This window comes from Salvelinus alpinus, chromosome 2 (genome assembly GCF_045679555.1).
Source record: "Salvelinus alpinus chromosome 2, SLU_Salpinus.1, whole genome shotgun sequence".
Lineage (NCBI taxonomy): Eukaryota > Metazoa > Chordata > Actinopteri > Salmoniformes > Salmonidae > Salvelinus > Salvelinus alpinus.
In genome coordinates this window covers 103,046,107-103,059,551 of record NC_092087.1, presented here as the reverse complement: position 1 = coordinate 103,059,551, position 13,445 = coordinate 103,046,107, and the positions used below count along the sequence as shown (strand labels likewise).

At 45.8% G+C, this 13,445-nt stretch overlaps 2 protein-coding genes across 4 annotated transcripts in view; both read left to right on the top strand.

The window, feature by feature from the left end:
- Positions 1-13,445, top strand: part of LOC139547168 (zinc finger protein 32-like) — a 304,099-nt gene that overhangs the window by 124,342 nt on the left and 166,312 nt on the right. The window lies entirely within an intron of this gene.
- Positions 1-13,445, top strand: part of LOC139552067 (zinc finger protein 721-like) — a 69,187-nt gene that overhangs the window by 28,370 nt on the left and 27,372 nt on the right. Inside the window, 1 exon segment of the mRNA XM_071363461.1 lies at positions 1,589-3,603. Coding sequence (XP_071219562.1) covers positions 1,589-3,603 — 2,015 coding nt within the window.

Here is a 13,445-nt window from a genome sequence, read left to right as displayed (position 1 = left end):
CTAGCTAGTTAGCGCGCGCTAATAGCGTTTCAAACGTCACTCGCTCTGAGCCTTCTAGTAGTTGTTCCCCTTGCTCTGCATGGGTAGCGCTGCTTCAATGGTGGCTGTTGTCGTTGTGTTGCTGGTTCGAGCCCAGGGAGGAGCAAGGAGAGGGACGGAAGCTATACTGTTACACTTGCAATACTAAAGTGCCTATAAGAACATCCAATAGTCAAAGGTTAATGAAATACAAATGGTATAGAGGGAAATAGTCCTATAATTCCTATAATAACTACGACCTAAAACTTCTTACCTGGGAATATTGAAGACTCATGTTAAAAGGAACCACCAGCTTTCATATGTTCTCATGTTCTGAGCAAGGAACTGAAATGTTATCTTTCTTACATAGCACATATTGCACTTTTACTTACTTCTCCAACACTTTGTTTTTGCATAATTTAAACCAAATTGAACACGTTTCATTATTTATAGATTTTATTGATGTATTATATTAAGTTAAAATAAGTGTTCATTCAGTATTGTTGTAATTTTCATTATTACAAATAAAATTAAAATAATCGGCCGATTAATCGGTATCAGCTTTTTTTGGTCCTCCAATAATCGGTATCGGCGTTGAAAAATCATAATCGGTCGACCTCTAGTCTGAGCACCAATGTAGGGATTGTGCGTTCCTGGTGTAACTTGGGCAGTTGTTGTTGCCATTCTGTACCTGTAGGTGTGATGTTAGGATGTACCAATCCTGTGCAGGTGTTGTTACACGTGGTCTGCCACTGCGAGGACGATACGCTGTCCGTCCTGTCTGTCAGCGTAGTGTCCAGAGCATGGAGGCGCTACCAGGAGACAGGCCAGTACATCAGGAGACGTGGAGAAGGCCGTACTCTGGACACTACGCTGACATACACAGCAAACCTTCTTGCCAAAGCTCGCATTGATGTGCCATCCTGGATGAGCTGCACTACCTGAGTCACTTGTGTGGGTTCTAGACTCCGTCTCATGCTACCACTAGAGTGAGAGCACCGCCAGCATTCAAAAGTGACCAAAACATCAGCCAGGAAGCATAGGAACTGAGAAGTGGTCTGTGGTCACCACCTGCAGAATCACTCCTGTTTTGGGGGGTGTCTTGCTAATTGCCTATAATTTCCACCTTTTGTCTATTCCATTTGCACAACAGCATGTGAAATTTATTGTCAATCAGTGTTGCTTCTAAGTGGACAGTTTGATTTCACAGAAGTGTGATTGACTTGGAGTTACATTGTGTTGTTTAAGTGTTCCCTTTATTTTTTTGAGCAGTGTATTTAGAACCACCTGCTCGATTGGAATTAAGCGACGTCTGTGTCTTGAGTGTCCAAGAACGGTTTAGTTTTTTGTGTTCTGACTTGTAAAACAGGATGAATAAAATAAGTAATGTAAACATATCAGTAATTACCAGGATGCTCTACAACATTTGTTTTAAAATCACACAAAGATTGTTAAATGGCCTCAGGTTATTGAGAGATCTGATTCAGGATTTACCCTCGTAGCAAGGTTGTTTTATCATGTGGAGGTTTCATTCAGGTCTCTTTTTTTTTTTTTAAACTGTCTTTGGCAGGAGAAAGACCAGAGCCAGGGACGTCCAAACCAGCAAGACGACACCAGTGCTCCCACTGTAGAAAGGGTTGTAACCGGTTATGGGACCTGAAACGGCATGAGAGAAGACACACACGGGAGAAGCCTTACCACTGCTCCCAATGTGGAAAGGGTTTCAGCGAGGCGGCGAAGCTAAAACGGCATGAAGGAAAATACACAGAGGAGAAGCCTTACCACTGCCCCCAGTGTGGAAAGGGTTTTAAATGTATAGCACACCTGAAAAAACATGAGAGATTCCACACAGGGGAGAAGCCTTACCACTGCCCCCAGTGTGGAAAGTGTTTTAAATTTATAGCACACCTGAAAAAACATGAGAGAATCCACACAGGGGAGAAGCCTTGCCACTGCTCCCAGTGTGGAAAGTGTTTTAACCGGCCTGCGAAGCTGAAACGGCATGAGAGAATACACACAGGGGAGAAGCCTTACCACTGCTCCCAGTGCGGAAAGAGTTTTACCAATTTAGGGAGCCTGAAAAACCATGAGAGAATACACACAGGGGAGAAGCCTTTCCTCTGCTCCCAGTGCGGAAAGAGTTTTACCAATTTAGGGAACCTGAAAAACCATGAGAGAATACACACAGGGGAGAAGCCTTACAACTGCTCCCAGTGTGGAAAGTGTTTTAACTGGCCTGCGAAGCTGAAACGGCACGAGAGAATACACACAGGGGAGAAGCCTTACCACTGCTCCCAGTGCGGAAAGAGTTTTACCAATTTAGGGAGCCTGAAAAACCATGAGAGAATACACACAGGGGAGAAGCCTTACAACTGCTCCCAGTGTGGAAAGTGTTTTAACAAGTTAGGGAACATGAAACAACATGAGAGAATACACACAGGGGAGAAGCCTTACCACTGCTCCCAGTGTGGAAAGTGTTTTAACCAGTTAGGGAACCTGAAAGAACACGAGAGAATACACACAGGTGAGATACACACAGGGGAGAAGCCTTACCACTGCTCCCAGTGCGGAAAGAGTTTTACCAATTTAGGGAGCCTGAAAAACCATGAGAGAATACACACAGGGGAGAAGCCTTTCCTCTGCTCCCAGTGCGGAAAGAGTTTTACCAATTTAGGGAACCTGAAAAACCATGAGAGAATACACACAGGGGAGAAGCCTTACAACTGCTCCCAGTGTGGAAAGTGTTTTAACTGGCCTGCGAAGCTGAAACGGCACGAGAGAATACACACAGGGGAGAAGCCTTACCACTGCTCCCAGTGCGGAAAGAGTTTTACCAATTTAGGGAGCCTGAAAAACCATGAGAGAATACACACAGGGGAGAAGCCTTACAACTGCTCCCAGTGTGGAAAGTGTTTTAACAAGTTAGGGAACATGAAACAACATGAGAGAATACACACAGGGGAGAAGCCTTACCACTGCTCCCAGTGTGGAAAGTGTTTTAACAAGTTAGGGAACCTGAAAGAACACGAGAGAAGCCACACAGGTGAGAAGCCTTACCATAGCTCCCAGTGTGGAAAGTGTTTTAACAAGTTAGGGAACCTGAAAGAACACGAGAGAAGCCACACAGGTGAGTACCCTTACCACTGCTCCCAGTGTGGAAAGTTTTTCAGCCGGTCAGGGGAGCTGAAACGTCACGAGAGAATACACACAGGTGAGAAGCCTTACCATTGCTCCCAGTGTGGAAAGGGTTGCAACTGGCCTGCGGAACTTAAACGACATGAGAGAATCCACACAGGGGAGAAGCCTTACCACTGCTCCCAGTGTGGAAAGGGTTTCAGCCGGCCTGCGGATCTGAAACGGCATGAGAGAATACACACACGGGAGAAGCCTTAACACTGCTCCCAATGTGGAAAGGGTTTCAGAGAGGCGGCGAAGCCAAAACGGCATGAAGGAATACACACAGGGGAGAAGCCTTACCACTGCTCCCAGTGTGGAAAGTGTTTTAACAAGTTAGGGAACCTGAAACAACATGAGAATACACACAGCGGAGAAGCCTTACCGCTGCTCCCAGTGTGGAAAGTGTTTTAACCAGTTAGGGAACCTGAAAGAACACGAGAATACACACAGGTGAGAACCCTTACCACTGCTCCCAATGTGGAAAGTGTTTCAACCAGCTGGGGGAGCTGAAATGGCACGAGAGAATAAACACAGGGGACTTGCTGTCTTATATTGTTGACTGATAATGATTACCTGTTTTTACCATATGAACTTGAATTGTACAAAGTATACTAAAACATATATTTGTATGTTATATTTGCATATTAAACATGAATTTAATATATTAAACATGAATTTAATATGGAGATTGAATATAGAGTAGGTCAGATTCCTTCTGTTTTAAATGGTCCTTTTTTCAACTCTGACACTGTGTGTGTTTATCTGGGTGTCATTCCTCCAGCACTGCAGATAATCAAGTGACATTTGGATGTGATGCATTTGTTCCGTTGTGTACATTTACATTGTTGGCACACTGATGATTTAATGAAATGAAAATGTTCACAGACTCTGTAATGCAAAATGTTAATTGTATGTGTCCATATATCTGAGTATGTGACTTGTGGTGGATGAATCAGAATTAGTTGGGTAACATAGATAATTAAGATCTCTTATCTGCATAATATGCTGAGGTGATATACTTGTTATTATAATGTATCCCTTCGGACTCTGGTGTTGGCAGTTGCACTTCTTCCCTCAGCTGGGGCTCAGTCACCTGGGGCCCAGAGAGGGGAGAAGTCAGGCTTGTCTTTCACATGTCCCTGGTGCTATGCAGAATATCAGGAAGGGAAGAGGACAGGAGTGAACATTGTCTTCATATGTGAATGTATCTGTTAAACTATGTAAAGGGATGGTGTGATTAATGGGGAACCAATTACTTGTTTCCACAATGTCTGTGCGCAAGTCACTCCCTCCTTTGGCATTGGGGGGAGGTGTATGGCAGTGTCTGGAACCATTGTATGTCCTCTCTGATGTTGCACTTATCCTGGGATAGTGTATGACCTAGAGGCTCACTCCCCTCAGTGAGCTTGTCCAGGAGTGGGGTCAAGAAGGGGTTTTACTTGAGATGGGAGTATCTAGAGTTGACAATTGAGTTATGCCATTGGATGAGTTGGTGTTTTTGTGCTATGAAGTACCAGGAAAGAGATTAGAACCTCGTCTTAGGGACCAAACTGAATGATAAAATATAGCGAATGCTATCTGGCTACGGGATACTCCTTTCTCATTATAAAGTCTCACTTTGTGAACTGTTCCTAATATCTGTGGTTTGTTATGTCGACTAGGGAGTGGATCTTTGCTATAAAAGATCTCAGTAGCCATTGTGTTGCCACTCTCAACGGTTCATTAGAAATAGTGAATTGTTGAAAGTCATTGCAAAGATCTTATTATTAAAAATGTAGTTTAACTCTGATTGGTGTGTGAAGTTTTTAAGTATAACTCTGATTGGTGTGTGAACTTTGTCTCTCCTCATTTGGTAATACAGAAACTAACCACCACAGACTAACCTTGTGAAACTGTCCTATTATAATCTCCTGTTCTTGGGAGTATCATCCTCTGTTGCAAACCAGTTTGCACCTGCATCCTTGTATGAATAAAGTCCCTCCCAGGAACAGGAAACTATAAAGATATGTGACTCCAGCAGATCCTTATTTTATAATATCCACCACAACTCTCCCACGGATTGCTGTTTATCATTGTCTCAATGAAGAGTTCTTTGTTTTCCTTTCCTGGGGTCATTTACAAGCAACCCACTGGTTGAATAAACGTTGTTTCCACATCATTTCTACAAAACAAATCCATGTGATTATGTTTGATTAATGTGGAAAACTGATTTGATATGTAAAAAGCCATGAACATCAGGTATTTTTTTATTTTTCACCGAACTGGCAACCTAAATCCAATGACAGGTGACATTTTGTGTTGATTTCATGTTGAATTCACTTTAGTTGACGACTCAGAGAAATGTAAAGAGAAACTAGACGGTCAACACGTCTGTGCCCAGTGGGCTGGTTTGAATACGTGGTGTTGGATCAATATCCACCTTAGTAGCTAAGTTTCCATGCAATTTGCGCCAGATTTCCATGTGAATATTCTCAAATCTGAATAAAACAATATACACATTTCCCATCAGAAATGTTTGCATCAAACAGACTTATTGTGTATAAAAGGCTTTGCGTTATGGCGTAGTGCACAAGAAGAATAACGTTTCCTGTTAAATTCCCATGTACCGAATGAAAAATACAAGTTAAATTGGTTTCCATCACATTTTCAACTCCACTGATGGTTTTAAAAACTTGCTTAAAATAGAAAACGTGCTCTTGTCTCGTGCACTGTAGCCTGCAGCACACAGATACAGTGTTGGTAGGCTACCTACATGATGAGAGTATTATGGATAAGAGAGATATTATTTTATTTGTCAAATGGTAACCAAGCATCGATCATCATGTCACCAGAGTAAGACCATCAAAATGTATTGGAAAGGAGCATCAAGCTCATCACATGCAGTTTCACCACCCTGTGAAGTTCATAACTTATTTAGTCTGTAGCCTAATAAACTGCATGGGTTCCCAAGTCGTAGAGGGAGGACCACATGTAACGGATGTGAAATGGCTAGCTAGTCAGTTACGTCACTTGCTCTGAAACCTAGAAGTAGTGTTGCCCCTTGCTCTGCAAGGGCCGCGGGTTTTGTGGAGCGATGGGTAACGACGCTTCGTGGGTGACTGTTGTTGATGTGTGCAGAAGGTCCCTGGTTCGCGCCCGTGTCGGGGCGAGGGGACGGTTTAAAGTTATACTGTTACACACACAACATATCGCGTTGACTCCAAGTTAACTAAGATATGATCGTTATTAAATCAATATTTGCGCATAAAGGATTAATGCTGCCATTTCTCGTTTATACATTTTCACTGACACAAAAAGACCCCACCATGTCAAACGAACTAACAAATCGTCTGTCAGCATTTTATAAAAGTGTACAGGCATATCCTGTTTCCATCAGCCCGGTCATTACTTTTGAAATGGTTGGATCAATGTCCACCTTCATGATATGGATGAAGCCTGATTTGAAGTGTCTGAGTAGTTCTATCTGATGTCATAATACACCCCTCTGATAATCAAGTGATATTTGGAATGTCTGAGTAGTTCTATCTGATGTCATAATACACCCCTCTGATAATCAAGTGATATTTGGAATGTCTGAGTAGTTCTATCTGATGTCATAATACACCCCTCTGATAATCAAGTGATATTCACATGTGATGCATTTGCTCCATTGTTTACATTTAAGTTGGAGGCCCACTCTGATGATTTATGTCTTACATAGTGGGGCTTCAAAAGAATAGTATGGTGACATCTTAGTGTGGCTTGAAATGAATAGGATTATTAATGGGCTGGTGGTTGGTGGTGCTACTATATAGGTAAGGTTGTCCAATATGAATGTTCAATACACACAATAGGTTGATCGGTAGCCAGTTAGCTAGCTGCTACAGTCCAATATGAATGTTCAATACACACAATAGTTTGATCAGTAGTCAGTTAGCTAGCTGCTACAGTCCAATATGAATGTTCAACACACAATAGGTTGATCAGTAGTCAGTTAGCTAGCTGCTACAGTCCAATATGAATGTTCAATACACACAATAGGTTGATCGGTAGCCAGTTAGCTAGCTGCTACAGCCCAATATGAATGTTCAATACACACAATAGGTTGATCAGTAGCCAGTTAGCTAGCTGCTACAGTCCAATATGAATATTCAATGAACACAATAGGTTGATCGGTAGCCAGTTAACTAGCTGCTACAGTCCAATATGAATGTTCAATGAACACAATAGGTTGATCGGTAGCCAGTTAGCTAGCTGCTACAGTCCAATATGAATATTCAATGAACACAATAGGTTGATCGGTAGCCAGTTAGCTAGCTGCTACAGTCCAATATCAATATTCAATGAACACAATAGGTTGACTGTTGACCAATATGAATGTTCATAATGATGGAAAAATAAAGGTGGGCTCTCCTGTCAATATGGGGCTCCTGCTGCAGGTAGACTAGCGGTTACTAGTGTTGGACCAGTAACCGAAAGATCTCTGGTTTGAATCCCAAAGACAACTAGGTGAAAAATATGTCAATTTGCCCTTGAGGACACCAGCAGCAGGATCCTCATGTTTCTCCCATTCTTCTCTGCAGATCCTCTCAAACTCTGTCAGGTTGGATGGGGAGTGTCACTACAAAGCTATTTTCAGGTCTCTCCAGAGATGTTAAATCGGGTTCAAATCCGGGCTCTGGCTGGGCCCCTCAAGGATATTCAGAGACATCTCCCAAAGCCACTCCTGCATTGTCTTGGCTTTGTGCGTAGGGTCGTTGTCCTATTGGAAGGTTAACCTTTGCCCCAGTCTGAGGTCCTGAGTGCTTTGGAGCAAGTTTTCAAAAATGATCTCTCTGTATTTTGCTCCGTTCACCTTTCCCTCGATCCTGACGAGTCTCCCAGTCCATGCCTCTGAAAAACATCCCCACAGCATGATGCTGCCAACCCCATGCTTCACCGTAGGAATGGTGCCAGGTTTCCTCCAGACGTGACCCGTGGCATTCATCAGACCAGAGAATTTTGTTACTCATGGTCTGATAGTCCTTTAGGTGCCTTTTGGCAAACTCCAAGCTGGCTTTCATGTGCCTTTTACTGGGGAGTGGCTTCCGTGTGGCAACTCTACCACCTGCTTGGTGGAGTGATGCAGAGATGGTTGTCCTTCTGGAAGGTTCTCCCATCTCCACAGAGGAGCTCTGTCAGAGTGACCATTGGGTTCTTGGTCACCTCCCTGACCAAGGCCCTTCTCCCCCGATTGTTCAGTTTGGCCGGGCAGACAGCAGTAGGAAGGGTCCTGGTGGTTTCAAACTTCTTCCTTTTAAGACGATGGGGACCTTCAATGCTGCAGAAATGTTTTGGTACACTTCCCCAGATCTGTGACACAATCCTGTCTCGAAAGGAGTATATCACATCAAATACAGGCTACTTAAAGTTCTTGAGAGAACACACATATGCTCGTACTCTTGTCTCATTTAAAGAAAAAAATAATTGTGCTTTTGGTCATGCGAAATATTTTCTTCATATATATACACTGATCATACCAAACATTTGGAGAGAAATAAACATCCTAATATGGACTAGGAACCTCCTCCTTTTCCCAATACAAAACCTAGGAGGAGTATTGTTCTCAAGGCTTCCATAGACTTAAACAGTAATTATGACAACTTCCGGTGGACATCCTCCAACCTATCAGAGCTCTTTCAGCATGAACCTTCTCCGCTGTGCAATATGGTTTCCGACCTGGTCATGGGTGCACCTCAACCCCGCTCAAGGTACTAAACGATATCATAACCGCCATTGAGAAGAGACAATACTGTGCAGCCGTATTCATGGGTTGGCACCCCCCATTGGGTTGTGCCATGGCGAAGATCTTTGTGGGCTATACTCGGCCTTGTCTCAGGATGGTAAGTTGGTGGTTGATGTTTTCCCTGTAGTAGTGTGGGGGCTGTGCTTTGGCAAAGTGGGTGGGGTTATATCCTGCCTGTTTGGCCCTGTCCGGCGGTATCATCGGATGGGGCCACAGTGTCTCCTGACCCCTCCTGTCTCAGCCTCCAGTATTTATGCTGCAGTAGTTTATGTGTCAGGGGGCTGAGTCCGTCTGTTAAATCTGGAGTATTACTCCTGTCTTATCCGGTGTCCTGTGTGAATTTAAGTATGCTCTCTCTAATTCTCTCTTTCTCTCTTTCTTTCTCTCTCTTGAGGACCTGAGCCCTAGGACCATGCTTCAGGACTACCTGGCATGATGACTCCTTACTGTCCCCAATCCAGCTGGCCGTGCTGCTGCTCCAGTTTGAACTGTTCTGCCTTCGGCTATTGAACCCTGACCTCTTCACCGGAGGTGCTACCTGTCCCAAACATGCTGTTTTCAACTCTCTAGAGACAAATGTTTCTTAAACAGAAAAAAACGGGATAAACATACCTGAATTTGTCAAATAAAATCAAACTTTAGTTGTCAAATGCGCCAAATACAACAAGTGTAGACCTCACAGTGAATTGCTTACAAGCCCTTAACTAACAGTACAGTTCAGAAAGAGTTAAGAAAATGAGCAAATGACCAAAAGTAAAAAATTATAAAAAGTAACGCAATAAAATAACAATAACAAGGCTATATACAGGGGGTACTGGTACAGAGTCAATGTGCAGGGGTACAGGTTAGTCAAGGTAATTTATACATGTAGGTGTCACGCCCTGGCCTTAGTATTATTTGTTTTCTTTATTATTTTAGTTAGGTCAGGGTGTGACATGGGGTATGTGTGTGTTTGGGGTATTATATGGTAGAGGTGGTGTTGGTTGTAGTGTATGGGTTTGTGTTGAGTGTATGTATCTAGCTGTGTCTATGGGTGTGTGTAGTTTTCTAGGAAAGTCTATGGTTGCCTGAATGGGTTCTCAATTAGAGACAGCTGGTTTCTGTTGTCTCTAATTGGGAACCATATTTAAGGCTGCCATAGGCTTTAGCTGTTGGTGGGTCATTGTATATGTATATGTCGAACGTAAGTAGTGTGTGTACTTGTGTTTTAAGTTTCACGATCGTTTGTTGTTTTTTGTTAGTGTGTATAAGTGTTACGTGTTCATCTTCGTCGTTATAATTAAAGAAGATGTATTCAAGTCATGTTGCGCCTTGGTCCTCTCATTCATGTCAACACGATCGTGACAGAATGACCCACCAATCTACGACCAAGCAACATGACCAGCGGCAACAGGATCAAGGCATTAAGGATTCATGGACATGGGAGGAGATTTTAGATGGTAAGGGACCTTGGGCACAACCGGGAGAATATCGCCTCCCTCGTGAAGAGCTGGAGGCAGCGAAAGCCGAGAGGAGGCGATATGAGGAGGCAAGACTGGAGACCCGCGAGTACTACCCAAAAATTTCTTGGGGGGGGGCATAGAGGTAGTGGGCCATAGAGGTAGTGGGCCGAGGGCAGGTAGGAGACCTGCGCCCACTGTCCAGGCTAACCGTGGAGAGCGGGAGTACGGGCGGACACCGTGTTACGCAGTAGAGCGCACAGTGTCTACTGTACGTGTTCATAGCCCGGTGCGGGTTATTCCACCTCCCCGCACTGGTAGGGCTAGATTGGGCATTGAGCCAGGTGCCATGATGCCGGCTCAACGCGTCTGGTCTCCAGTGCGTCTCCTCGGGCCGGTATACATGGCACCAGCCTTACGCATGGTGTCCCCGGTTCGCCTACATAGCCCGGTACGGGTTATTCCACCTTCCCGCACTGGTCGGGCGACGGGGAGCATTCAACCAGGTAAGGTTGGGCAGGCTCAGTGTTCAAGGGAACCAGTACGCCTGCACGGTCCGGTATTTCCGGCGCCACCTCCCCGCCCCAGTTCAGTTCCACCAGTGCCTAAACCACGTAACAGGCTTCCAGTGTGTCTCCAGAGCCCTGTTCCTCCTCCACGCACTCGTCCTATGGTGCGTGTCTCCAGCCCAGTGCCTCCAGTTCCGGCACCACGCACTAAGCCTCCTGTGCGTCTCCAGAGTCCTGTGCATCCTGTTACTGCTCCCCGCACTAGCCCTGAGATACGTGTCCCCAGTCCGGTACCACCAGTTCCGGCCCCACGCACTAGGCCTAATGTGCGTCCCCAGGGTCCAGTATGCCCTGTTCCTTCTCCCCGCACTAGCCTGAAAGTGCGTGCCTTTAGCCCGGTGCCTCCAGTTCCGGCACCACGCACCAGGCCTACAGTGCGCCTCATCCGGCCAGAGCCATCCGTCTCCCCAGCGCCGTCTGAGCCATCCGTCTCCCCAGCGCCGTCTGAGCCATCCGTCTCCCCAGCGCCGTCTGAGCCATCCGTCTCCCCAGCGTCATCTGAGCCATCCGTCTGTCCAGAGCAATTAGAGCCGCCCGTCTGTCCCGAGCCGTCAGAGCCGATAGTCAGTCAGGAGCCGCTAGAGCCATTCGTCAGTCAGGATCTGCCAGAGCCGCCAACCAGACAGGATCTGCCAGAGCCGCCAACCAGACAGGATCTGCCAGAGCCGCCAACCAGACAGGATCTGCCAGAGCCGCCAACCAGACAGGATCTGCCAGAGGCGCCAACCAGACAGGATCTGCCAGAGCCGCCAACCAGACAGGATCTGCCAGAGCCGCCAACCAGACAGGATCTGCCAGAGCCGCCAACCAGACAGGATCTGCCAGAGCCGTCAGCCAGACATGAGCGTCCAGATCCGTCAGCCAGCCATGAGCGGCCGGATCCGTCAGCTAGCCATGAGCAGCCAGATCCGTCAGCCAGCCATGAGCCGTCATCCAGCCAGGATCTGCCCATTATCCTGGTGCTGCCCCTTATCCTGGTGCTGCCCCTTATCCTGGTGCTGCCCCTTATCCTGGTGCTGCCCCTTATCCTGGTGCTGCCCCTTATCCTGGTGCTGCCCCTTAGTCCGGTGCTGCCCCTTAGTCCGGGGCTGCCCCTTGGTCCGGTGCTGCCCCTTAATCCAGTGGGGTTAATGTGGAGGGTGGCCATTTGGGGGAGGCTACGTAAGCGAGTAGTGACTAAGGTGGGGTGGGGACCACAACCAGTGCCGGAGCCGCCGCCGTGGAAGGACGCCCACCCAGACCCTCCCCTAGACTATGTGCTGGTGCGCCCGGAGTGCGCACCTTAAGGGGGGGGTTATGTCACGCCCTGGCCTTAGTATTATTTGTTTTCTTTATTATTTTAGTTAGGTCAGGGTGTGACATGGGGTATGTGTGTGTTTGGGGTATTATATGGTAGAGGTGGTGTTGGTTGTAGTGTATGGGTTTGTGTTGAGTGTATGTATCTAGCTGTGTCTATGGGTGTGTGTAGTTTTCTAGGAAAGTCTATGGTTGCCTGAATGGGTTCTCAATTAGAGACAGCTGGTTTCTGTTGTCTCTAATTGGGAACCATATTTAAGGCTGCCATAGGCTTTAGCTGTTGGTGGGTCATTGTATATGTATATGTCGAACGTAAGTAGTGTGTGTGTGTGTGCACTTGCGTTTTAAGTTTCACGATCGTTTGTTGTTTTTTGTTAGTGTGTATAAGTGTTACGTGTTCATCTTCGTCGTTATAATAAAAGAAGATGTATTCAAGTCATGTTGCGCCTTGGTCCTCTCATTCATGTCAACACGATCGTGACAGAAGGTCGGGGTGAAGTGACATTTCATAGATAATAAACAGCAAGTAGCAGCAGTGTACAAAACAAATGGAGGGTCAATGTAAATAGTCCAGGTGGCCATTTGATTAATTGTTCAGCAGCCTTATGGCTTATGGGGGTAGAAGCTGTTAAGGAGCCTTTTGGTTCTAGACTTGGTGCTCCGGTACCGCTTGACGTGCGGGAGCAGAGAAAACAGTCTATGACTTGGGTGACTGGAGCATCTGACAATTTTTTGGTCTTTCTTTATAATTGTCCTGGATGGCAGGAAGCTTGGCCCCAGTGATGTTCACTACCCTCTGTAGTGCATTACGGTCAGATGCCGAGCAGTTGCCATACCAGGCGGTGATGCAACCGGTCAGGATGCTCTCGATGGTGCAGCTGTAGGTCTTTTTGAGGATCTGGAGACCCATGCCAAATCTTTTCAGTCTCCTGAGGTGGAAAAGTTGTTGTCGTGCCCTCTTCACGACTGTCTCGGTGTGTTTGGACCATGATAATTAGTTGGTGATGTCTTCAAGACTGTCTCACCTAAAAAACCTATCTCGACCTGTGTGCACCTACATTCTAAACTTTCAGTCATAGGCTAGGTGGTAGCAATCTCATGATGGGTATAGGGAAAATGTTAGTATCATGTAGTAGCCGAAACCTATTGCTGTTACATTGAACAGGGTGATTGGAATATGAA